This window comes from Rhea pennata, chromosome 4, assembly GCF_028389875.1.
Source record: "Rhea pennata isolate bPtePen1 chromosome 4, bPtePen1.pri, whole genome shotgun sequence".
Classification (NCBI taxonomy): Eukaryota; Metazoa; Chordata; class Aves; order Rheiformes; family Rheidae; genus Rhea; species Rhea pennata.
In genome coordinates, this window is record NC_084666.1 from 28,092,952 (window position 1) to 28,117,314 (window position 24,363).

The 24,363-nt window shown below is 40.8% G+C and overlaps 1 protein-coding gene across 1 annotated transcript; it reads right to left on the bottom strand.

Annotated features, from left to right (window-relative positions):
• Positions 1–3,527: 3,527 nt before the first annotated feature.
• Positions 3,528–16,472, bottom strand: TXK (TXK tyrosine kinase). The gene is made up of 13 exons (XM_062574614.1): positions 16,451–16,472; positions 15,910–16,121; positions 14,910–14,975; positions 14,142–14,196; positions 13,239–13,318; positions 12,434–12,561; positions 10,732–10,806; positions 9,585–9,756; positions 8,706–8,922; positions 8,489–8,553; positions 6,835–6,953; positions 6,055–6,212; positions 3,528–4,904 (listed from the first exon to the last, which is right to left on the bottom strand). Exons 1-13 carry the CDS (start codon positions 16,451–16,453, stop codon positions 4,836–4,838), a joined length of 1,419 nt encoding a protein of 472 aa, XP_062430598.1. The 5' UTR covers positions 16,454–16,472; the 3' UTR covers positions 3,528–4,835.
• Between the last annotated feature and the right edge of the window lie 7,891 nt (positions 16,473–24,363).

The window sequence follows — 24,363 nt, forward strand, 5'->3', positions numbered from 1 at the left end:
ACAGTAACACTCAGGATACTAACTTGAAATCACTTCTGAATTACAAGGAGGTTTCTGCCCATGCACAAACACACAATCTTTTATTTTCCTAGGAGGAGGGTATCTGAGAAATGTGACAGGGACAAGTGTGTGCAGCTCTCGGCCTTTGTACAAGATGCAGAGGTAATCTTGCCAATGCAAGGAGAAGCTGAGAAGATCTCAGGCTAGAGATGTTCAGGGTATCACCTGTGATTACCCGACCTGAGAAACGTATTTGACAGCGAAGCAAGCAGCAGTAACATTATCACAGCAAAAACAGATGTTATCACAAAAAAAAAGTTCTGGCCTTGTAAATATAATGACAATGTAATGTATTCAACTGTAGAATAGTTTTCAGTTTTCTAATTGGTGAGACAAATGGCAATTCTTTGCTACTAAATGCAAGTGTTAAAAACTTTCCAGAAACTGGGGGACAGGGAAAAACATGGTGTCATAACTTCATGGCTAATAATTAAAAATAATAATAATTATTTGTCAAGTCCAAGATACAAACACTTTAGAATTAAAAACAGATAATAGAATAACTAAAAATGGAGTTTACTTTAAAGTAACTCCAACTCCATAGTTAGCAAAGCTTATGTTGCTTTGCAACATGATATGATTTATAGACAAACTGAAGAAGACAATATTGATTGACCCTAAAAAGAAAAATGGAAATCATTCTGTTTAGCTCGTGACCCCTCTATTTGCTTATGTAGCTGTCAGGGTTGGGTGACTGAATGGGTTATTGGTATGTTAGAGTAACCAGTCCAATTCTTGTGTGGATGTGTTGGCTTTTTTGCAGGTATGTAGTATTGCTTGTTTTGATGGGGACATGGACTTTTTCCATACATACTCCTGACAATCAGTTAACTTATACCAAGTAAGAATTTTGTATTTCCTACTGGACCTGCATAGCTACTTTTTATTAAAAAGATCTCTTATAAAAAAAAAATACAAGGAAAGTAATGTTATCTTCTTAAGTGTCAGAAAACCAGAGTTACAGCTTATTTTCATAATGTCGGTAATGTTAAGAAATAAATTATTGATTTCTTTTTATATACAGGAACATTTGCCATAAAAGATGTTATTTTTGAAAATGTTTATAGTTACTAATTTGGGGTAATTTTTTAAAAATGAAATTATACAGATATTTATCTTGTAATAAAGTATTCATGGACTGAGTGTTAAGCGATCTGTTGATGATCTGTTGCCTTTAAAAAAGGAGAGAAACAAAAGTTATGCTTCTGGTAAGCATTTAAATGCTATCTGATGGGTCAAAAGCAAATAATCTTGGTTTTAATAGCTGCTCCTACATATACATATTTGTCATTCTAGATGAACATGACTGTCTGGCTGGTAACCTTGCAGTTCACGTGCATCTGAGCTGGTCATGATGTCTTCTGGTAGTTTTTGTGATTGGAAAGATAAATGCTCTACTCCCCTGAAAAAGCCAAGTGGGGAACTACTGTATTTTCATATTTAGCTGAAGTCTGTCATGGAATTGGGGGAGTGGAGGTATGGGGAGACTGAGAGGTTTGGGATTTGTGTGGAGGTTACCAAGATTTGCCAAGATGTGGTACTTCCACCCTGGTACTCCATGGAAAGCCACGACAAGGAACAGGTAATGCTGATGGTTAAACTAGCAACTGGAAGATGTGGACGTTGAGGGACAAAACCACGCATTAGAGACCCCAAAGCCAATGTGTTAGTGAATTCGTCTTAGTGCCCATGGTCAGTGGAAAGTATTTTGGTGAACGTTCAGGTTTTTCAGGCAGTGATACGAAGGATGCTATTTAAAGTCATCTGAAGCATTACGGAAAGCTTTGGGGATGGTTAAGAACTGGAACAAAGAAGACCTCAGAGGCAATACACTGCGAACCAAATCACAGCTTTTAAACGCTGATACCAGACAGTCTTGGCAGCCACTATCACTGCAGTACCTCAGGGCAAATAATTTCATTATGTAGCTGTGCTGACTAAATGTAGGTAGATCAAGGAGACTTGGATATATTAAATAATCTGTAGGGAATCTGGAAGGAAGTACATAGGTTGCAAGTTTCTATAGAAACCGGCTCTACCCTTTTCCTTTATCTGCCTTCCTAGCCAAGCCTAAACCAGCCATGCTATAATGAGGGTGATTTCTTCCCAAAGAGCACTCATTCAAAATGTAAACCTCATTACTTATCACAGTTGTGACCCAGGGGTATTTTTGGAACTACGCACTCCTGGCTGCCATTTGGTTACTGTTTAAATTGCAGTAAAACAAAATTGGCAAGTGTATTTGGAAACCCTCTTAGCAGTGCGCTCTCCAGGCTTCCCACAGCAGAATCCTTCCTTGCAGTTTTTAGAGAAGAGCAGAAGTTTACAGCTAGATTAGGAGGCTACATGGAAGTGAGGGTGTCTGATGCGTGTGTGGGTCATATACGTAGGTAAATCCGTGGGTATTTCTCTGTTGTGAAATAGAAAATTGTTTAGAAGGGAAAAAATGTTGGTCTGAAAAATAAATGGACACAGACCTCACCAGGCTTGTACACACAGGTAACTGATCTGCATTATTTATCAGGAATGCTTTTGAGGAGACAAATCATTTCCTCATCTGAAAATAAATGATTGAGCTTTTGACAGAAAAGAGAGAGACTCCTCCAAAAGTGGTTTGTGCACAGAAACGGAGTTCTGGCTGCTTTCCCCATCTCTGATGCTCCCTGTCTGTTTTCTGATGTTTGAACTTCAGCTGGATTTTTCATAAGTGCTGAGGACTCGTGCAGCCTTATCCTCAAGCAAACGTACATCGGTTAAAAATAATAACAATACCAGCCAGCAGACCCCTGTACGCCCCCGTGTGTCCCTCTGTCAGTGACATGGGCCGAGGTGACGTTCACTTGTACAGGTGCTTTTATTTTGCTTTCTTGAATACGGTCAATATCTGAGCAAAGCTCATGGGAACCACGAGGACTGAGGTGTAACTGTTAATCTTTACGTGTGTAGCTCTTCTAATAAGCAAATAAGCTTAATACACTCGACCTTTGTCCAGCCAGGCCTTTCTCGTTGCTGATTAAGCACTGATTTCCAGGGCTGTGAAGCACATTATAGTGCATTTTAATTTATATCCAGTCAGGCATTTGATACCAGCTGTTAAATATATCTGTGTATATGTGTTAATAATAGCCAGGGTAGCCCCCGATATTTGCTCAGTGCGTTAGACCAGCATGTTCCAAGGTGCATGCACGCTCGCCCCCAAAACAAGCACGAGCAGGACCCTTTGCGCCTGTAAACCTACCTTTTACTGCGCAGCAGGGTAGAATCTGCTAGCTATATATTAACTTGCAGTAATAAACGTAGCAAAACCAGTTTTACAAGAGCTATTAAAGAGATTCTTTGAAGCCTCCCTGTGCTTTTATGTTGCAGATGTAGGATGAGTTTGGCGTTTATAGAGCATCACCTGCTGAAAAGCATTGCGTGTCTGTGGCCGAGGCACCAAGCTGCGGGGAGCGCAACGCGCAGCACAGCATCGGATAAATCTGTTTTCAGTCATAGGTCTAATGGAATTGAATGCTCGTAAGTGAATAAGTCACTTAAAAAAGCAAGTAGTGCCACCAGTGAGCAAAAATTCTTTTAGTAGATTACAAGAAAGGATGAAGATACTATGTTTCAGTTGAAGCAGAAATGCTTTAAAACTGTATTTGAAAGTACTCCAAAAAATTAAATGATACAAATAAGAGTTTCCTTTCTAAAGGGATTAATAACTCACCTTTTGATAGTTACTGTACCTAGAGAGAATTTGACCTAGAGATGCTGTCATCTCCTGGAAATTCAAAATTTGGGAAGATTTAGATATTTCATTTTATTGTTGCAGTTATTTTTTTAAATTTGGAAATGGGGAAAAAGTAAAATTAAGGTGTACCGAATTTGTTCATTCTTCAGCTAGTCAGTTTTAAGCATTTTGTCTATAAAATGCTATAAAATCAAATATGCATATGTTTATAAGTAAGTCATAATGCAACCATATATTAAGAAACTATTTATTGGTAGTGGCCTAACCCTCATATTAAATAATAACTAACTTCATGTGCCTCTTCTTCTCTATAATATTTTTGTATTGATCAAAATTCAGATAAAAAAATGAAACGTGAAAGTAATGCAAGTCTGGGTTACAAGACCTGATGCAAGTCAGGTGTTAGAGAACGTATCTGAGCTAGAGGAATTCACTTCATTTTACTGGCAGGTTCCAGCTTTGGCTCATCGGGCAGCAATCCTGGGCGCCCATCGAGGGCAAACGTGGGATTTTGCTCCGACGGCCAGTCAGACAGCTCGCTGCCGCTGCCATGCCGGTGCTTTGCTTCAGTGCCGCCTGCCTCGCCGTGAAAAAGGTCTCGGCTTTAGACTCGCCCTATTTAGAGCTTTATCGGAGGTTCTCACATCATTTTTGCTGTCATTGTATTCCCCAGTCCACGAGCCAGTAACGAATCGGTTCTTATTATTACAGGAATTAGTGTAGCTCTGATTAAAAAAAATAAATGAAAAGGCCTATGTGGTGAGTAAGTTTGGTTACTTCTTTTCAAACAGGAGACTTTTCTCCCTGGACTTGAAAACAAATAGCTTTATAGTCCAAAACCAGTCTTCTGAGATATGTTCCCAAATGACTAAAATAAAATTAGGTCAAGCCTAAACAGCTGCTTCATTTTGTAGGATGCAGTTACTGTGATTGAAGTAGAAAGGCTGTAAAAGACTGAGATTTTTGTGTATCATCAGCTGCATTGAGAGGCTTAATGCTAACCTTTCAGGAAAAAAAGAAAATTCTTGTGTAAAACCTCTGATTATCCCATCTCCGTTATATCTGTCAGGGTCTCTAGCAACTCTGCAAAAGTAGGACGTCCTTCCGGTTTCTGAAAAGCAAAGGATAAACATACATTAGCAGCTGATCAGTTATGGTACTAGACTTCAGAAGATGGTTGCACACTGATATAAACTGCCACTTAAAATGATATTTGATTTTATTAATACAGGAGGGGAAAAAAGACTGAGCTTATCATTAAGAAAAAAATATCATGTGTTCTTCAAGCCAATAGACAGCTTCCTAAAACTGTGACCATAGCCACTTTTCAAAGTGTTTCTAAAATTTCATTAAGGAACATTTATCTCATTTCTGGACCAGAATTTCCATAGGGTTTCTCCAGCTGCAGTGGGTCGCTGGAAAACACTGTCTTAGGAAGCCATGGTACTCAGGGGTGTTTCCTGGGCTCCTGTGAAGGGACTTCGCTGCTGTGTTATCCTATGTATTGCAGTATGGGACGAAGTGCTGGTTGGCGTCAGAACAGAAAGGTTGATTTCCTCCCTGCTCGCTTGCGCTCTCCCTGCTTGCCTGGCATCCCACTGGCGGCTCGCAGGAAGCAAGCAAGCTGTGCAGTTCAGATTTCCATCTCTTTTGCTAGCTTTATGAAAGATCTAAAAGTTTTGTATCAGTTTTTAAGATACGGGATAAAGGACACAAAGGTAGCAATAAGATCCTGCTGTGACGCTCAGTGTATGCCTGCCTATTTAAATGAAAGCATCGCACAAAGTTCTTCTGAAAGTCCTTTTTAGCTGAAATTAAAGATTTACTTTCTGTAGACACTAGAGGAGGAACCTTAAGAGATTACTCAGATGGAGAGGTTGATAAAATCCATGTTCTCCTACCAATGTAGAAATAAATAGTTGCTTGAGAAATGAATAAAGAACATGAAGTCAAGTACTAAATCACAGCAGAGGGAGCAAAAGGGAGCAGCCTAAGAGGCAAAGGAAGCAAACTGCTGCCTTACTACAGCTGTAGTGATGTATGCATCTGAAGAAGGGGCTGTAAGAGCCACACTTTGTGGGCAGACCTGCTTTGTACAAGGCTTGTAAGCTTAGCTATGATTTGTGAAAAGCACAGTGAGCTACTGGGGATGATATCACAAGTATGAAATCTAATGCCTCATTTTTGGGGGCTGCCTTTAGATCCAGTTACAAATGAAGAATACAGTAAAGTAACATCACAAGACAATAAGAGCAACAAACCTCATGCCAGCAGCTGTACATGACTTTGTACACAGCATGTGATGCTAGATACGGTCGATAAAGTCGGTTACCCTCAGAAATCTCACGGACAACTTCAGAATTTGACTTATTTTCAAAAGGCATTCTGCCTTCTGTGAAAACTTCCCACATCAGTACACCTAGAAATGAACCAAAACGTTTGGAGCACAACAGGGGAAAAAAAAGAATATGAGTTGTTTAATGGTATCAGAAGCACAAAAAACATTGGTTTTTTGCATGTTGAATAAGGTATGAAAATAGGGGCAACCGGAACTGAATGAAGAGAGAGAATCAGGAAAATCAACCAGCTGATACAATTCTCCCGTTTAAGTCAGCTAAGAAGGTGGACCAGGAAGCTGATGGAAATGAATGCACATATGGCTAACAGCAACATACAAAGAATACATACTTCAGTGCAAATCTAATTTTTAGACAACTAGTGTCAGGGGAATGAGTATTTTCATGATTAGTAGAGGAACTGGAGATTTTTTGGGACCGTATGTAGAGGTAGGTAGGATATCCTGTAGATATCCTACCTGTAGAAGAAGTAGGATATAGGGTCTGGATGTGCAAACAAGGTCCCTAGAGTCCCAAACGAGCACAGAGCCTTTCTGTTCAGAAATATACTCATCCAATATAGGTGAGATTTAAAAAAGGGGGAGGACTAAAGCTAAGGATAGGTAATACCAGTAAAACATTACACTATGCCTAGATCTTATTAGACATATCAATGTTGCACATTTAGCTAATCAATCAACTCACCAAATGACCAGACATCTGATTTGCTGCTATATTTTTTGAAATGAAAGACTTCAGGAGATGACCATTTGATTGGAAACTTGGCACCTGAAGAGCTGATATATTCATCATCAATGACATACCTAAAAAAAAAAAAAAAAAAGATAAAATCAGGAAACAGCATGCACCTTAATGGTAGTTAAAGAACAAATCATTTTGGCTACACTTCTACTGGCAATTTGTAATTCCACAAATATACTGTGTCAATATTGAAACCCAAAGAAATTGCATCACATATTTGATCTAAAATACACGCATATGGGCACCCTCTCTGCTATGCAATTAGCGAGATGCATGTTACAATAAAATACTTTAATGTCATCTTTTAGATTCACAGGGAGGTTGTTATTACCATCTCCTGAGCAGGCATTGATAGGAAAAGTCGCCACACCATGGGCAAGAAAGCCGCCTGCAACAAATAATTACTGTCTTTTGAAAAGAGAAGACCTGAAAGCTGCTGGCAGAAGGCTGGTGCTCCCGTAGCTGATGGGTGAAATGTGCTACGCGGCTTCCCAGACGTGATTCCTGGCACGCCGTTAGAGAAGAGGCCCACGAGGACATCTGCGTGGCACATAAGGCAGCAGCTCGGCCCAGTGCCCTGAAAGGGCAATTTCCTTTGCCCGAGCTGATAGGAGCTACGTGAAAGTCTCCCAGATAAGATGAAGTTACAGCTGCCGTACACTTTTTGAAGTACTAGGGCAAAGTTTTAAAAGGTTAGCAGCCTGACCCCTGCGCGCGTACGGGCTTTGTTTTGGGTGCGTTTTCCCGGTATTAACCTTTATGAGCAGCCAACAGCTGTCGGCTGCAGGGGACTGGGTCTCGCGGCGGGCAGGCTGCGCGCGCTCCTGCTAGAGCCCTCAACGAGGTCACGCCGTGAGAAACCGCCGCTCCGCTTCCCTCCCTCAGTTCAGCGCGCGCGCGGAAAGAGGAGAGGTTACTGCAAGCGCAATGAGCCTTTCGGGGCCATTTTTTGCAGGCTGGGTCCTGAAAACCTTTTTTTGTCTGGCTACATTCTTTTTTTGGTGGATTTGGATGTGGATGAGTTTGGCCTCCTTCTGCTGAGCTCACCCTTTCGGGGAGCAACGCAACCAGCAGGCACAGGACGGCCTTTTAAAAATAAGTATCTACTCACAAACTGCTGGCAGATTAGAAATATAAGGTATTTCTCTGTGTTTGGCTGGTCGGCACATTAAGCAGAAAAACCACATCCCTGCTCGAGAAGCGCAGGTCGGCTTCCTGCGCCGGCCGCCTGGCCACCGCGCGCTCAAAGGTCAGCGCCGACACCGCGCCAGCCTCGCGGGCCTCGCTGCCCTCCCCGGCGCGCCAAAAACCTGGGGGAAAACGTTTCTTTCATCACACACTGAGCCTCTCTGTGTCAAAAAAACCACTTTCGAATCCTGCCCCTTAATTTACCCGTCTCGCGCTCAGCAGGAGCGAGAGACCGACACGAGACCCAGCCCCGGTGCGGCGGTTCAGTATCGTTGCTCTCTTTTCAGCGAGCCTTCGGAAAGCGGGTGCAGTGGGATTCCCCAAATCAGCAAAGCGAGCAAATGTCGTTAGTTTGAGGCTTGTTCCTGAAAGCAGAGCACTCACTAAAGTCATTTAAGTGGCTTCATACCTTGCCATCCCGAAGTCAGATACTTTAACAATGTGTCTAGCGTTGACTAAACAGTTTCGTGCAGCCTAGGCAAAATGAGAGAAACGTATGTGAAATCTGGGCCAAAGTATTTTTTAAGAAAAATACAACTTTTTTTCCCGCTCATGCATATGCTTTATATTCTAAAAGGGGATGAGTCCTTCATTGTCATTATCTACAGAAAACCTATCACACTTACTAAATCACGGTGAATAAATCTGTTTCTTTCTAGATACTGCATCCCTTCGCACACGTCCTGGCACATGCCTAGCAGGACGTCTCTGCTGAGCTTCCCTCGTCTTTGCCGGAGGTAGTTGAGGAGGCAGCCGTTTTCCATGAATTCGGTCACGACGTAGAGGGGCCTGTGGTGCGTGCACACTCCGTAAAGCTGGACCAGCTTCGGGTGGGATAGGTGCCTGTCAAAATCGTCCGCGTCAGTCAGGCTATCGTTTGTCGCTGGCAAAGAATTAGACTTTTCATTCTCAGTACTCCATAAGCTTTATTCAACTGCAGCTGCCCTGAGAGTTGTCCTACTCTTCACTCTTCAAAATCACTCCACAATAGTTCATCAGTTAGTTAAATATATACAGGCACTGCCCAAAAACCTTGACTTGGTGATCTCAAAAGGAAAGGCCTGGCTTTCAGGCAGGGCACATGAGCTGGTGCAAGACCTGGTCTGTGTACTTCCTTGCCATGTAAGTCGGGAAATTAGGAGAAATAGTAATATAATTTCTCAGATGATGTAGGTAAGTCTAAGATCTGTCAGTGGTCCTAGAGACACTGAATTATGGATAAAACAACGGTTTTAAGTACAGCTCTCGGCACACATATCCTCCCACCGCAGCTTTGCAGTTCTAGGCAATATCCATTAAAAAAAAAATGTCTGGCAATGAGTGTATATCAAGCATCTGGAGCAATCTGATTTAAACTATAAAAAACAACTTTCTATATTGCACATCAAATGCATTAACAATACTCACAGCGTTCTTTGTTTGGTTGGGTTAAATAAAATTAGACTATATTTGTTTCTTGATCATCTCAGTGGAATCTGTATGTATTGCACAGCTTTTGTACTTACATCATCACTTTGGCCTCCTCAATGAAATCATCTTCAGACATTGCACCTTCGTGGATTGTTTTGATGGCAACCTTGATGCTTGCTTTCCATTTACCCAGCTGAACGACTCCAAACTGCCCGCGCCCAAGCTCCTTCATGAACGTCAGCTCAGATGGGTTTAATTCCCACTCCTCTATAAAAGAACCCAACATGTTAGAGCAGTCAGGCCAGCTTCCCTTAACCGGCCTGCAGGAGAGGGGCTGTGCTCTTTGCTGCTAATGCACACAGCTAAGCATCACATACAGTTCAACAACTATAACATGGGTCTGGAACACCCAAAAATTTCCACACACTCACATATGTTTATATATGACGGTTATTTTATAGCTTGTTGAATGTGAGCACTATTTAAACTGCTTAAAGTAGGAATTTCTGCAGCTTGAAGATAAGGCAAGTGTTCAGTTTCAATTACACATGAGAATTCCTTCAGCGTTGTCATATTTGATGTTTTTGACTCTGAACCACTTCCAGATTGATAGTATAGTTCAGAAATAGTTGCTGGCTGCCTTTATAACAATCAAAATAGTTCTGCTCTCCAGACACATTAAGCCTTGCTATTCATAGGAACATTCACAGGATAATAGCAATTTTGAAGATTCCTGTTTTATTATATATATGCACCAAGCAGCTGATATTGACTTCCTGCTGCACATGCACAAAAAAGCATTTATTGCTTGTTTTCTAACACTGTATAGGATTTTATTCTTAATTTTAAAACTTGCAGAATCGACAAAAAAATCTTCCTCCTAAATAATATTGACATTTTCTAAGCATTTAAATAAATCTGAATATCATTTGAGAGGCCATTAAATGCACATTTGAGTCTTAGGTCTACTTACAAAATTCCAGATAACTCAGAAACGCTATAGTGGTTATAAAGGAAGCACAACATGTACTAAACTGAACGAATCCAGCTAGAGGTTCCCTTTGGTTCTGACGCCCTACTAGGAAATCAATGTTTATTTCCAGAGAATATGCAACTGTCCCTGTGTTTGTTATTACTGGGAAATTTCATTAATATAATTGAATAATTAACCTGATAAGTGGAAGACAAATTTTTGGCTAGACAGATATCTAAATATCCACCAAAACATTATTCAAAATTTACCGTAACTAAACCCTGCTGTTGCTGGTGAAGAACATCCCAGTGATCCAACCGGATGCCGGAGTCGAGTGATGAGCCCTACAGGGGACAAAGCAATAATATTCTGTTGACCAATTACCCCATTTTAAACTACGCTATATAGTATCTGTACTCAAAATATATTTTGAAATGTGGTTTACATTTCCTACTCCTTTTTTTTTACAACTTGTAAAAAATACATTATATTATATAACACTACAATGAGAAGAAACAAAGGAAGACTATATCTAACAGAGCCCTGAATAACAACCAGGGAATGAGAAGACAGCCTCTTTTCAGCCTGGTGGATGTGCTACTATTTAGGAAGACAAGTACTGTTTTCAAAATGACACGTAATTGCTTTTATTTCTTTTAAAATATTATTAATAGATGTATGACAGTAGCACCTTGGGATACTACCAGCTGAGGTCTAGCTTGTCATTGTACAAATATATATGAAATACATGATGATATGACAAGACAAAGAAATATTATCTAAAATTGTTGCTTAATTAAATAAGTATACTAACATTTTCATAGCATTTTGCACCTTTGCAAATGCATTATTATTCTACTACAAACTTTAGTCCACTACAAAAGTATTTATACGTTCATATAACCAAAAGTGATACTCTTTCTTATTTCTAGTATGTTGGTACTCTACAATAATACTGCACAAGATATCACTTGCCCGGGCTTCTCCTTCAGCGTGACTTCCCAGGATCGTTTCCCATCACAAGAGATGGTTTTGTGTCATTCTTTCCCTTGGAGCTCATGAGCCAACTCAGTACCAGGGAAAGCATCCCTTTCCACTTTCCCGCTACACCTGAGAAGTTCGTCCCGTTGCAGCCTGCCCTTACAAGCTGTCGCACTTCCCTTTTTTGACAGTTGCTCGCTGTGCTCATCCCGGGCTCCCTCCATCCATCGCTTCTTCCCGTTGTTACTTTCCAATCTTCTTCTGTTTCATGGTTTTCCTACAACCCTCCTCTCTCAGGCAAAAGGCTCTGTATATTCCTGTATCTTCCTTCCTCCCTGGCGTGGGGGGCTGTCTGCGTGTTTTCCCCCTCTCCCCTCTTTCAGGGTAGAAAGATTTTATGCCATATTAAAATGACAGGTAGAGCTAAGACGAAGGGCGTTTTTTAATACTAGAAGTTACGAGAAGGCTGACACAAGCAAACATCTAGTGGTCATTAACTCTGGCAGGCTCTGAGTCGGTGTCAGAGCATCCTTGTGGTCCCAAGCTTTTGACTGCTTGGGGGTTTTGGCAAAATCAGTAAAAAGTTGTCCGCTGATGTATAGCGTAATTCCTGTTTTTCTTAAATAGCATGCATGCAAGTTACTGTGTCTTAGACAAGCAAAGAATTATAATCAAACTGAATATAAGTCACATCCAGCACATTCAGTCAAGTATGATGAACCAACAGCATGAAGAGGAGGTGAACATATTAGGCTTCTAATTTTGTAAAATTCCTGACATTTGTGTGTATTAGCTCGGCAGGTTCACTTCCCGCTTGGTATATGCACAGCGAGCTACTGCTTTGGCAGAAGGGATCATGACATATCTGAACTTGTCAGCAATGTCAAAGCTTGTGCCTCTTTTTATAAGGAAAGGAATACAAAAAGGGCTATTTATGATCTCTCCCTGGTGATGATCGGTAGTAAAACCTTACTGGCTTGCTTGTGTTACCTGCAGCGTTCTGTTGATGATACTGGATGAGTTCAGGAATAGATGAAAAGAGATATTTTTCTGCCACATAATATTGTTCCAGGTGGTTTTTCTTAATTTGGTAATGTCGGATGTCTCCGCTATGACTTCTGAAATCAACACAAGACTGTCACTTAGAATAAAAATATACAGTGGTTTAAACTGTAAATCTGATTAAATTTTATTTGGCGAGAATGTACAGAAAAGTCTAAAAACTTGAGATACAGTTCCCTACTTTAAATGACTTGGTGTAATTGATACACTACTTAAGGGGGGGGGGAAGTCCTTAACTAGGTCTCTATCTCAGCTTCGGGAGATACTGCACAATCTTTTTCATTGTGCAAGTATTTATTCTTGCATCATTGCATCCACAAGAAATAGCTGTAGCACTTAGCAGACATCCCTCCAGCATTCATTTGAATCTAAGCTTTTAAAGTTAATATGCTCTCCACCACCTGAATTTCCTCCAAAGAGTTAAAAACACATTCACATATAGTCCAAGAATAATTTTTCTGCTCTGCTTCTCCAACGGCACTTCATCGGCGCTTTTATTTTATCTGCTTGCTTATATTTCTCCACTGTATGTCTTTAGTGCTTTCTGCTCGTTTTGCTGCCAGTCTGCCCCTGCTTTTTTGGAGGCTCAGAATGAGGCAGTGAGGGTTACACTGCAGCTGGGAGGTGGTTTTGGAAGGCCAGTCGCATACGGGACGTGCCGTAGCAGAGGCTGGGCGCATCCCTGCCCGGGGAGCTTTAGGGAAGATCCCCAGTCAGAGCAACACCTACTCACCCTTTAGACCGCGAATACACGGACAGCGTGAGAAATCCCTGTTGGCTCGAATCTCTGACCACAAACGCGCCTTCTTTGGACTGAAAAGAAATGCATGTGGAGTTATTTTTGGCTTTCGAGCTCAAAGCAAACTCCCTCGTGATAGGACTTGTGCCAGATACCCAGGTTCGGAGGAATGCCTAATAAAATGAAGCAGCAGCACGTTACCTCCTGAAACGGTTTGTAAGACTAGAAAAATCCCAGGGAAAGCCACTATCCTTGCTGAGGAAGACCTCTATATATTTAGATCTGAGGCACCGAATATTATATAACAGAGAGAAATGTAGATCTTTTTGTCACTGCACTAACTGAAGTTATTTATTGTCCATTAAATAAGACTTTAATGGATGACAAATAGTTGTTATTAAAATAACAGCGAACTAAATAGTTGTTATTGAAATTAGTGGAGGAGAATTAGAATGCAGAAAGTTTTAATGACTGTTAATTGAGTTAGATACTTTAGCAACAGGTACAGGGTAGAATAGTGCATGGACTATTTGCCCTACACATGAAGAAGATGAGAAGATGAGGGATGGAGGGTTAGTAACGCTGCCACTTCACTACCTTACTTATTACAGAGATTTCAGTCTTCAACATTTCATATAAAAGGTAAGCACAGCAAACTGCATAAAATTCAGTTAATCTCCTATTGAAGATCTCAGCAGAATTTGCTGGGACTACAACTTAGAAGTCTAGATGCTCTACACTGTATGCTCACCCCAGGAAGTGCCCCTTTATTTTTAAGGCATTCTCTCTTACTGCATGCCAAACAGATCTGGATTTGACCGTGGAAACGTTCTTGATGCCTCTACTGATAGACCTCTCCAGATATTGTTAGCTGCATGTATAAGCTGGCCAAGTTACCTTCTGCCGTAATAGAAGTTCTGCCTGGCTCCTGTTTATGTTTTTGCAGTACCACCTGCAACAAAGCGACATCCAATGCTTTAACTGCAGATACTATTAAAAAAAAATTCACACATTTATTCTCTTTAGCAGAAGTAAATAGTTGCACTATTCCTAGTCCTAAAACTGAATTGAGCTATCATTACATATAATAATCTCAGTTTTAAATGACTTTATTAGACTTCATTGTAATTATGAGAACTATTTTCCCCATTGCTTGTGATTAAATATGAGCTTAAACAAAACAAAATGCAGGATTTAGCTAGGGCAAGCTGTGAAGAAATTTACAGTCGCACTCATTGTTTCAGGCCTCTCATCACCAGAATTTTGGAGAATTTTACTCTTCTCTCCAGGAAACTAGGCAGAATTAGCTTCTGGTGAGCTAATTATATGTTCACAACAGGAAGAGATCAAAATATAGAAACATTGTGTAGTGAGCCCAGGCAAATAGGAAACATCTGGATTCTGACATTCTGGTTCACGCAAACGAACCATTATGGTGTTCAGTGTTCGTAACACGCTCAGTGCAAACAGTTCAGAGTGAATTAACCTGCTTGATTCTGAGAGTCATGTTTTCTCACAGAAAATGCATGCTTCTGGTGAGCTCTCCGGCAAAGAAAAACAGCCATTTATAGCTAATAAAGATGAAAGGACCATGCTCTAAGACATACCACTCCATTTTGAGAGAGAGAAAAAAAAAGCGCAATAATCATTTTCAGGTGCACTTACTGGTACGTTTCTATATTGTTTTGCTTGTTCTCAGTTACGTAGTTGCTGGGAATTAGACCTTCATTCCTGAAACAAATACATCTCGAGGTAAAATATTAATAGGATTGAGATATACGTCTTTCTTTTATTGAATTACAAGCGTTATTTAGACTAATGGCTATATCTTCAGATACAGAATCCTAATATAGGGATTGAATAGAAGTGCAAGTCCCTCCATCCCAGGAGGATGTGTCCACCCACGACTGCGGAGAGCTACTGAAATGAAGAAGTCAACTCAGGGAATTGTTTGAAGAGTGCTTAAAGCAGCACGTTAATGAAACTTTTCAAGTAAAGCTAAAACAAAACTGAGAAAAAAATGATACTTTTTCTCAGTCAGAAGCTCTGTTCTTTAGCTCTAATCTTGGACCTATACAAAGTTTTTATTTGGAGATACATAAGGTGTGCACATGCATATGTAAACAAAATAATAATCTGGTGGACGCTCACTGCAAATACGAGTGGAGAAAAAGCATTTAAAATATTTAAAGGAGGGAGCTGAATAAAAGGAAAACAGTTGTTATATATCATATAACCACTCCCAAAGTCAGGGTATAGCATAAACTGAAGGAAGTGCAAGGGAATAGAAAAGCAGAAAGGATCCTAACCAAAGTTATGATCTAGAGTTTTTAGAAAGTCCAGGAATTTCTGAATCAGAGATTTTCTTTCAGCCAAAAGTCTCACTACTTTCTAAGGCTTTTATGATCTTCTTATGCATCTACATCGTATTGTAAAGCACCTGAAGTATGGAAAGCTGAATTTTCACGTATCTCAGTGCCCAGCGGTTCACATTGCTTTCTTTTTTCAGTAAGGAACTTACTAAATCTAGAACTTGAAACAGTTTTAAGTCTGTCTCCAGAATGTCACATACCTTTTGTTCTAGCTGCTTGCTTTTAGGGGAGTTTTTAGTTTTATTTTCTTTCTGTGTAGGAAAAGAGATTGAGACAGATGCCCCCTCTCTTACCCGTACTGGTCTCGTGCCTTCCACCAGTGAGGATCATACTTTTCAAGGATAATGTATTCTTCCGACTTCTTGAGTGTTAAATCAGAGGGTCCTCTAGCAAAAAAGTCGTAGAGCGCAATGACTTTGACCTTTTCTGCGTAGTCTTCCAAGGCCTCCGGAGGGAGAGGAGGTAACGGCTTCTTCTTAAACTCTTGAACTAACTGCCTCTTGCACTAGTGAACAAAAAAAAAGTATCTTTCATAACCGGTCTTTTTTTTTCCTTCTATTTCTTATTTAATTCACCTATTATTGTTATATTTTCTTGGTTACTAAAGGGAATAAATCCTGATTATTTCACACTGCGTAGTACTATCACTCACTCACTCACAAAACTGTGAGACCCTCATTCGAGTGCCTTGATATCAAAGCCAAAATCACAGCGAAAAGCACGACAAGTAACAGACAGAACACCCATTTACCCTAACCGCCGTGCTTTCCGGGACTCGCACAGACACGAGTGCCGGGAGAACTCCCCAGCTGCTGTAAATCAGCGGTAAATTACCATCGAGACCAGCGGCTGGGGATCTGGCTGCTCGTCTGCGGAGCCGACGTGGATACGAAGGGCGCTGCAGGCGTTCGGAGCAAATCAGCGGAAACGCAACCGCTTCCCTTTGCAGCAGCTCAGGGCCTGGGTTCGCACTCAGCTACGCTTTGAAGACTCCCATTAATTACATTTAGACCCAGTCAAGCGGCGGGGGAATACATGCTCAGGGGTTATTTAGTCCACTGTGTCACCTCACTCCTTTTATTTTTTGTTTCACCTACCAGACCATTACCTACCCTGTATTTCCGAGTAGATGTGTAGGAGACTTCTTTCTGTGAGGCTGAGTACTGGGTCACCAGGCCAGGATCTGCATCCAGGTTCATTCTCATTGCTCTAATTTTGAAGAAAATGAAGTATTTGAGTGAATATATAAATATTCATTTAAAAAAAACCTCACACGTATACATATGTTTGCATACATAAAAATGTATGATGCGTATATATGTCTTCATTCATGTTAGGGGTATACAGAGTTTATTTTAAAATTATGCATAATTAGCAGTTCTACTGAAAATGGATTTCTGAAAGTCTTTTATGTGCAAATATTCTGATTATCTTAATTGCTGAAAAACGTAGGCATTTCACGTACCTTTTTTGCACTGTGCAGCAGCAGCAGCAGCAGCAGAAAACAGACTGGATGGTGTGATCTGTGAACAGAAATATTTTCTGTATTTGCAGTGTTCTTGTTCATTTGTTTACAAAACGTACACAACTAAGGGCTAGGATAGGTGCTTAGCACTATTATTAGCTCTGTCCTGCCGTGAAATAGTCAGAAAATCACCCAGGCTGAGTTTGCCTCCGTCTACGAGAGCAGAGCTTCCCTCCCACCCCAGCGACATGTTCCCGCTGCCTCCCTTACGCTGGCTGCAGTAACTCTGAGGCCAAGTGATGAGTTAAATCAGCTCACAAAATCAGGAAAAAAAAAAGAAAAAAGAAAGAAAACAGAAGAAAAGCAAAGGCAGAGTTGCCAGCCACGTCAGTGCCGATCTGACTGATCCCACAGCCACGTACGCTCTGACCAAGAACCAAGCCATAAATACGTGTACATGAGTCAATCCAGCACAGACCGCGTGAGCAGCAGGAAGCAGGATATTGTTTCCGAGGGTTTTAAACGTGCCGGACGTCGAGGAGAGGATTTGAACCGAGTAGCTGACTGGTTTGCAGTCGCTCGGGCCCTGCCTGCGCCGTGCCACGGGGGTTCTTGTCCTCCCCCTCGCCTGTGCCGCCGCGCGGCTCTTCCCTGCCAGCCGAGCAGCCGTGGGGCCGGCAGGGAACTGCTCGGAAGAGCAAAGCCCCTGCGGGTTTAGCCCGCGAGCGGGCTGGCGGCAGAGGCACGGCGCGAGAGCGGGCGGGAAGGCAGCGGCCCCCGCGGTCGGGGCTCCTGGAGGTGCCTCCTCCGGGCACGAGCCCCGGCCTCGTCTCACGTGCGCCCATCACCGTGGCCTCGGGGCAGGCCAGCCCACCCGCCAGGAGGTGCTGCAGCTGATTTAGGCTCCCTTAGGCAGGACGAGAGCCAGGCGTATGGAGAAAAGGCTTCCGTGGTGTTCGGCTGCCCTGGTGGAAAACAGTCTTCCTATCCCACAGCAGTGAGTCGGGCTCCTTCTCAGCCACAGAGGCTGTAGCACCTGGAGAGGCCTCAGACATTTACTTGAAATGACAATTTACTTGAAATTTCCTGAATTCTCAGTATTTTGCTGCTTTATCATTCACATGATACGTCTTTGTACAGTCTGACCAGTGTCTTCCAGTTTATTTGTTTTCCCTCACGGCATTTTTTGGTTTGTTTATCCCGATGATCTAATCCAGTCCGGTATGATAAATAGGACGGTCTAGCTAGTGTCCTGTAATACTTTTTAACAATGCCTTTTACTAACACTTCAGCAAAGTGTGTTGAGACTATGCGTCTTAGCACTCAAAACACTAAGCAGCCTTACACTTACACTGACAAAAATGGGATTATTTTCTCTATAAACGCACACACGGTATGTAGAAAACTTTGCCCTAATAAAAGGAGGAGGAGAGAGTGTCAAACATCAGAAAGATAAGATCAAATTAGTTCTGGGTCGGAAGAGGAAGAGACCAGTCTCGTACACGATTTGGTTTGAGTATTTACCATTAAAGTCGTGGGGCAATTTCCCCTCGACTGTTGCATCCTGTGAAGAGGCTATCGCGTGGGAAGCTGGCCAGCCTGCATTAATCAGAAGACAGCATCAACCGCTCGATAAAAGTTTCCACTGGCAGCTGTGCAAAGCGTGGGGATTACAGATACCCAAGTTAGCTGACACTGACAATTTTCTTTGAAGAAACCAGAGCAGAAGATATGGGCAATGTAATTTATTTGCTGCATAATTTTCTGGGGTCCATTAAACTGTTACAAACTACAGCAGCCTGACTGCACCTGAACGCCGTCTCCAGCACTGGCTGACTACAGGGTCTAGTTCATTCACATCCTAGATGAGAACAAATAATCTTTTTTTTTTTTTTAAGTCAGGTGAGAAATATTTCTATTCTATTACTCATTACTTTTCCATTCCTTAAGAAAAAGAGAAATTCCCAGAGCAAAGTGAAGCCAGGATGCTAAGGAACAAGTGCCTCTAAGGCGATACGACATTAGCACCCTGGACACATACCGCATGACAGTGTTGTCTTGCTAGAACTGCGCTTCAAGGAAAACTGCTATTGCAATTTCAGGAGAAAAAGTATTGTTCACATTTCAGCGTGACTAGTTTCACACTACTTGCCAAACTTTCCTGAATATCTGAAGAAGGAATTGTGGTTTTCCCCTGACATAGATTACATCAGGTTTTATAACGGCGTTTACAACGGCTTCTGTGCCCCATAAGAAGCGAACAATATGGGTGAAAAAATTCTTGGGTTTCTCTTACTTCAGCTAGTATTTAGCAATATGCCGAAAGGAACCTGGCATGTGAAGGCTTGTCTATTCCTTCTGATTATACCATCCGGCCTAATTACGTATGTTGTTCCTCCTTAGCTAACTCGCTCTCCTTATGAGAGCACTCACTGGAAATATTTAGCCTAAGCACTGCCGAGTTTCAATGTTATGCAAGAATGACGTTCAAATAAGATTTTAAAGATTTTGCTATTACAATGAAAGCAAGGAGTCCTACATTCAGACTGATGTTATGACATGTTATGTTATGATGTTATAGAAGTCGGTCTCGCTTTTCGTTATGAGCCCAGTGATTCAAATAAATTTACAACGTAAGCTCAGGAATTCCTTTCGCTGTCAGTGACTTTCAGCCTTGCCCTGCCAGTGGCTGCTTTTCATACCTGAATGTCCTTTGTTATGCTAAAAGCAATTAGCAATAAATAAATGTACGCGATGATTTTAAAAACATCTCAAGCAGTTATAATATTAATTATTTAATATTTAGATTGAAGCTGTGATTAGCAGGCTTCATGGGACACATGCTTTTATTTGGCGAGTGATTTTTCCAAGGTTAGAGTTGTCTAACCAATTAAAGATCACAAAACATGACCGAACTTGGCAGGCTAAAAGTGAAGGCTCAGGTTAGCGCAAGGCTCAGATAAGCCCATTCTGCAGTGAATTCTTGGGGCCCAAGGAATAAGATCTGCCAAGTTTGCTTCTCCCGCTTCCTCCTTCTGAGTATTTTATGCATCCAGTCAAGGCCTGTCAATCCAGCAGATATCCACCATCCTGAAGGAAGGGCATTGCCAGCTCTTTGAAAACCAGCCTCCCTACACACATGACCCTCCCTATACACGTTTTCTGCGACATGGCTTCCGAAATTCTCTTGGCTACACGTTACTGCAGTAGCAGTTATAGAATTAATTCAGTAGAAATTAATAAAAGAAGAAATTCATGCAGTACAAGTTGTTAATTTCTGTTCGGAAAATCACCAGGTCTACAGGGGATATCAAGGAACATATACGGAGTGAGGCCTTCAGTTCCCTTCAGTGGGGCATAGCCTCGGACCAGGTCCTGCCTCAGTTATATTGAATTATGGGTGGTTCAGATAGAGAAGTGTTGGCCTGACAGACTGGAATTTCTGCATCTCAAGTAAAGACCACTGTACTGATCTATACATCTTACATTCCCCCCCGCCCTGGCCCCAGTCAGTCACTGGTAGTGGTACTGTGCTTCTTGAGCAATGCATCTGAACATTTTTTTTTCTCCCTTTGGTTAAAATCAAGGTTTTTCAGTTCACAGCTCACTACAGAAAGGCCCAAAGCAACGCTGTGATGCTGCTTAGAAAGACTTGGCCAACACTGCAAATGTTAAAGGCTTTGATTTGACTGGCCTGGTTTATATCTTGATCTTCTGCTAGCAACACCGGAAGATCTTTACATTCAGGGCTGCCTCCAGGCGCCACAGCAACGCTGCCTGAAGGGCTACAGGAAGTCTGCACTTCCTGACTGACGCTTCTCACAGTTACACACACGCTCCTATAACCCATCTTGCTTGCTTTACTTCTTAACTTTCCTATATTCAAAATGAAAAAGTAAATTGCATTTTAATGCAAATAATTTACTATCTTTAAAATATAAAAAATTAGAAATGGAAAATAAATATTAGTTTCAAATGTTTCTTCTTGATTTTCCTTTGTACTATGCCCTAATTCAAATCACTGAAACCACTGGAAAGATTCTGATTTCCTCCAATTTTGGATTAAGCACCTTTTCTTCAGCAAAACATCTGTCAAAGATTGCTAGTGTCATAAGTGCATAGATAAGCCTTGACCCTGCTAGTTCCTACCTCAACTAATCACATTGTCTGAAGAGTTCGGCATTTAAAAACTAATTGACATCGGTGAGAGTTATGCTTCTGTAAGGAAACCACATTTTGGATTGTGTTTTGAATTCCTGTTTTTGAAGAGAACAGAGACTAATCAGATTTAATATATTATTAATGACAGACAATGTTTGGACAGGACACTGGAAAGAAACATAGGTTAACAGAGAGAAATATTCACTAACTGTTAACAGTAAATTATTTTTTAGGAGTCTTTTAAAAGAGTTATAGACCTTTCACTCTTTTCAGGTGGTCTTTGCAGGTATTAAAGTTGTTAGCTGAAAATCTAAGTTAAAAATCAATCAAGAGAAGAATTTAGCCACTGAATCTAAAGTTTCCCAAGACCTCCTTTTTAGTGGTGCAAAGAATCTCATTTCTCCAAAACCTGCTGAAAGGTTGTGAGCTCAAAGTTCAAATAGTGCAGACAACTCAGAAAACAAAGTGTAGCCCATTTCATTGCTTGTGTCTTTTCTTTTCCTGAAATGGCTTTATTAGGAGGAAAATACTTGTTTTAAAAACAGTAACATATTATATCTCTCTGATGGCTGATTAACAAATATAAAACCCAAATCTAGTGGAGTCAGAATAACTTTTAGGTTTATGATGGCCAAACGCAGACATCTTAGCATGCACAGTTTTGGAAAGAGAGAAAAGATACTGTGGCAAGAGAAGCATGTGGAAAAAGTGGAAATCATAGAAACGGTACTCAAGGCAACCTTACAAATATCTCTTAAAAATTTGCAGCAAACTTTCTAACAACCAACTGAGATAGAGGCTGTTAACAATTCTATCCGTGCGCAACAGAAAGCAGGTGGGATGCTAGAGGAAGAAGAAAAAGATTGGTCTGTAGTGAGGAGAAACAGCTGTTTGCTGGAGAACCCGAAAATCTCATGAAAACAGAAAAGGCACAGTGAGAACATGGAAGTCCTTTGAGCCGGTCTTCGCTGCCAGTAGCTCTACTGCCATTTAAAATGATAAACTTCCACAACATCCAAAACCTAGCAATACGGTTTGGGTTGATATACTTGTATATATGGCCAGTTCCTGTCTCCAACTATAACTTGCTTTGTTTGCCAGCATTTGGGAAGCAGTACCTAAGGGCTAGGTAAAGGCAACAGGTTTAGTTGCAAGTGAATTTTTGTAATTTGGTTTTTATAATTTTACTACTTCACAAGTTTCTTGGTTTTAGTTTCTTTTTCTGATTCACTGTTTCCCAAGCCGTTGCTGTTTTTTTTTTCAGTCCAATTCTAAGGCTTGAGTTCTGTGTCATGTTCTGCACAAAGTTCTTGCTCTTGCAGGGCAGGTAGGTTAACTGTATACAAGGTATACAATGGAGAAATGCTCAGACTTACTCATCGAAAACAAATCTTTACTATAACACACAATATGCCTCCCCGAACTGGTAGGTCTGTCAATTTTTAGCAGTACCAGAAAATCAATGATCTACTAGAAATCAATAGGATAATTTCCTTCTAAAATACTTTAAAAGACCAACTTTCAGCTTTTCACATGTGCGAGTCCAGGCATTTGGTATTTTCCTATGAGTTAATTCTGCACGGTAGGAAAGTTGGTTCTAATTCTACTAAACTTTTTATTCATGTCCATACTGTATGTGCTTTTAAGGAGAGTATTTGGAAATAACTCATCATCTGTCTGTAATCAGTCATATCATAGACTTGTATCTGGATCAGTAATTCTGAAAGTCAAGATGAGCAGTCTAAACACATCTAAGTTACACAACAGAATGCTGTTTGGTACTTCCACGGCGATTTTAAATAGCTGATCTGCTAACTACACTACTACTACACAGAACAAAGCTTCAAGATTAGAATATGTGGCTCAGTTTACTTACAGGTAGAGAGAATCATATCTAGTTGTCTGCATATATTCAAATAGAAATGCAATCCTTTCTTCTGCAGTTGTGCCAGTATAAAGACCCCAGCTGAGCTCTTAGCTCTGGTGTGAAGCTGGCTATAACACACCTACAGCTCAACCCCGCCTACTTTTCTTAAAAAAAAAAAAAAAAAAAAAAAGTCTAGATACTAATCTCATCTCTGTTAAAAAAAAAATCTCTCTGTTTTCTAGTATATCAAATGCATATTTTACAGCCAAATTACTAGACAAAAATCAAGAGGGCTAAGTATTGATTAAAAAAACAAAAAAAATTAAAAAACCCCAGCAGATATAGATCCCCAAATTTGGTTTAATTCAGATTAAATTTTGATCTTGATATTTAAAAATAATTAGTTATAATAGAAAAATACGTAATGAAGTTGCTTAAGGAAGACTGAGTTCATCCAGAAGAAATGATGGTGTGATTTCAAATGGTCTTTGAGGACATTCAAAGAGTCAGTAAAGTAGCCGATTGCAGAGATGCTCTGATCCTTTGCAAAATTTGCCATCTTGGGCTAGATGCATTTTAAAAAAATGCATTAATCCACAAGCTAGGTGCTTCTGAGTACCTGAAAAGCATTTCTTCAGACAAGAGGCTTTCTTCTCTTTGAATAGAAAGACTTAGACATAGCAGTGGGGAGACCTAAGCATCTCCAAAACTGTTTATAGACACTGAAATGGAGCAATGATGGTCTGCACTAAGCTAACTACAGTCCTCTTTAGTAACTTGATTTGAGGTAGACTTAACCACTGTATGAAAACCCTTTTTGCAAATAGGCAAACCATTCTCCATCACACAGGGCAATAAGGGGCACAAGTAACAGATAACAAAAAACCCAAAACACAGCCGGGAGGTGAGCACAGCAAACCTGGACTGCTCATGCTTCTCACATCTGTGAGTACAAAGTTAGGTTAATTTAAACAGACTTCAGTGAGGCTGTGGAGACTTTAATCTCTAGCAGAGGGGAAAGGACAAGTAACCTCTAAAAAGTAGTTCAGCCATTTCTGCAGTGACCATCTGATCATGGTCAAATGCACATAAATACGCATTTATACTACAATATATACACTCATTAGAATGTATATATTTATGTGTATATATGTACAGATACACATATATAGATTAGCATAACATTCATGTGAACAACGGGTTTGGCTGATAAAGCACTGTTTGTCCATAAATTATTCACAACACATTACTCTG

What these genes read in the sequence shown, in the direction of transcription:
- TXK (XM_062574614.1), bottom strand. An exon ending in GTGTATTCGCGGTCTAAAGG is followed by an intron (nt 12,562 to 13,238) that starts GTGAGTAGGTGT and finishes TGTTGATTTCAG; the next exon opens with AAGTCATAGCGGAGACATCC. An exon ending in GAGGAGGCCAAAGTGATGAT is followed by an intron (nt 8,923 to 9,584) that starts GTAAGTACAAAA and finishes CGATTTTGACAG; the next exon opens with GCACCTATCCCACCCGAAGC.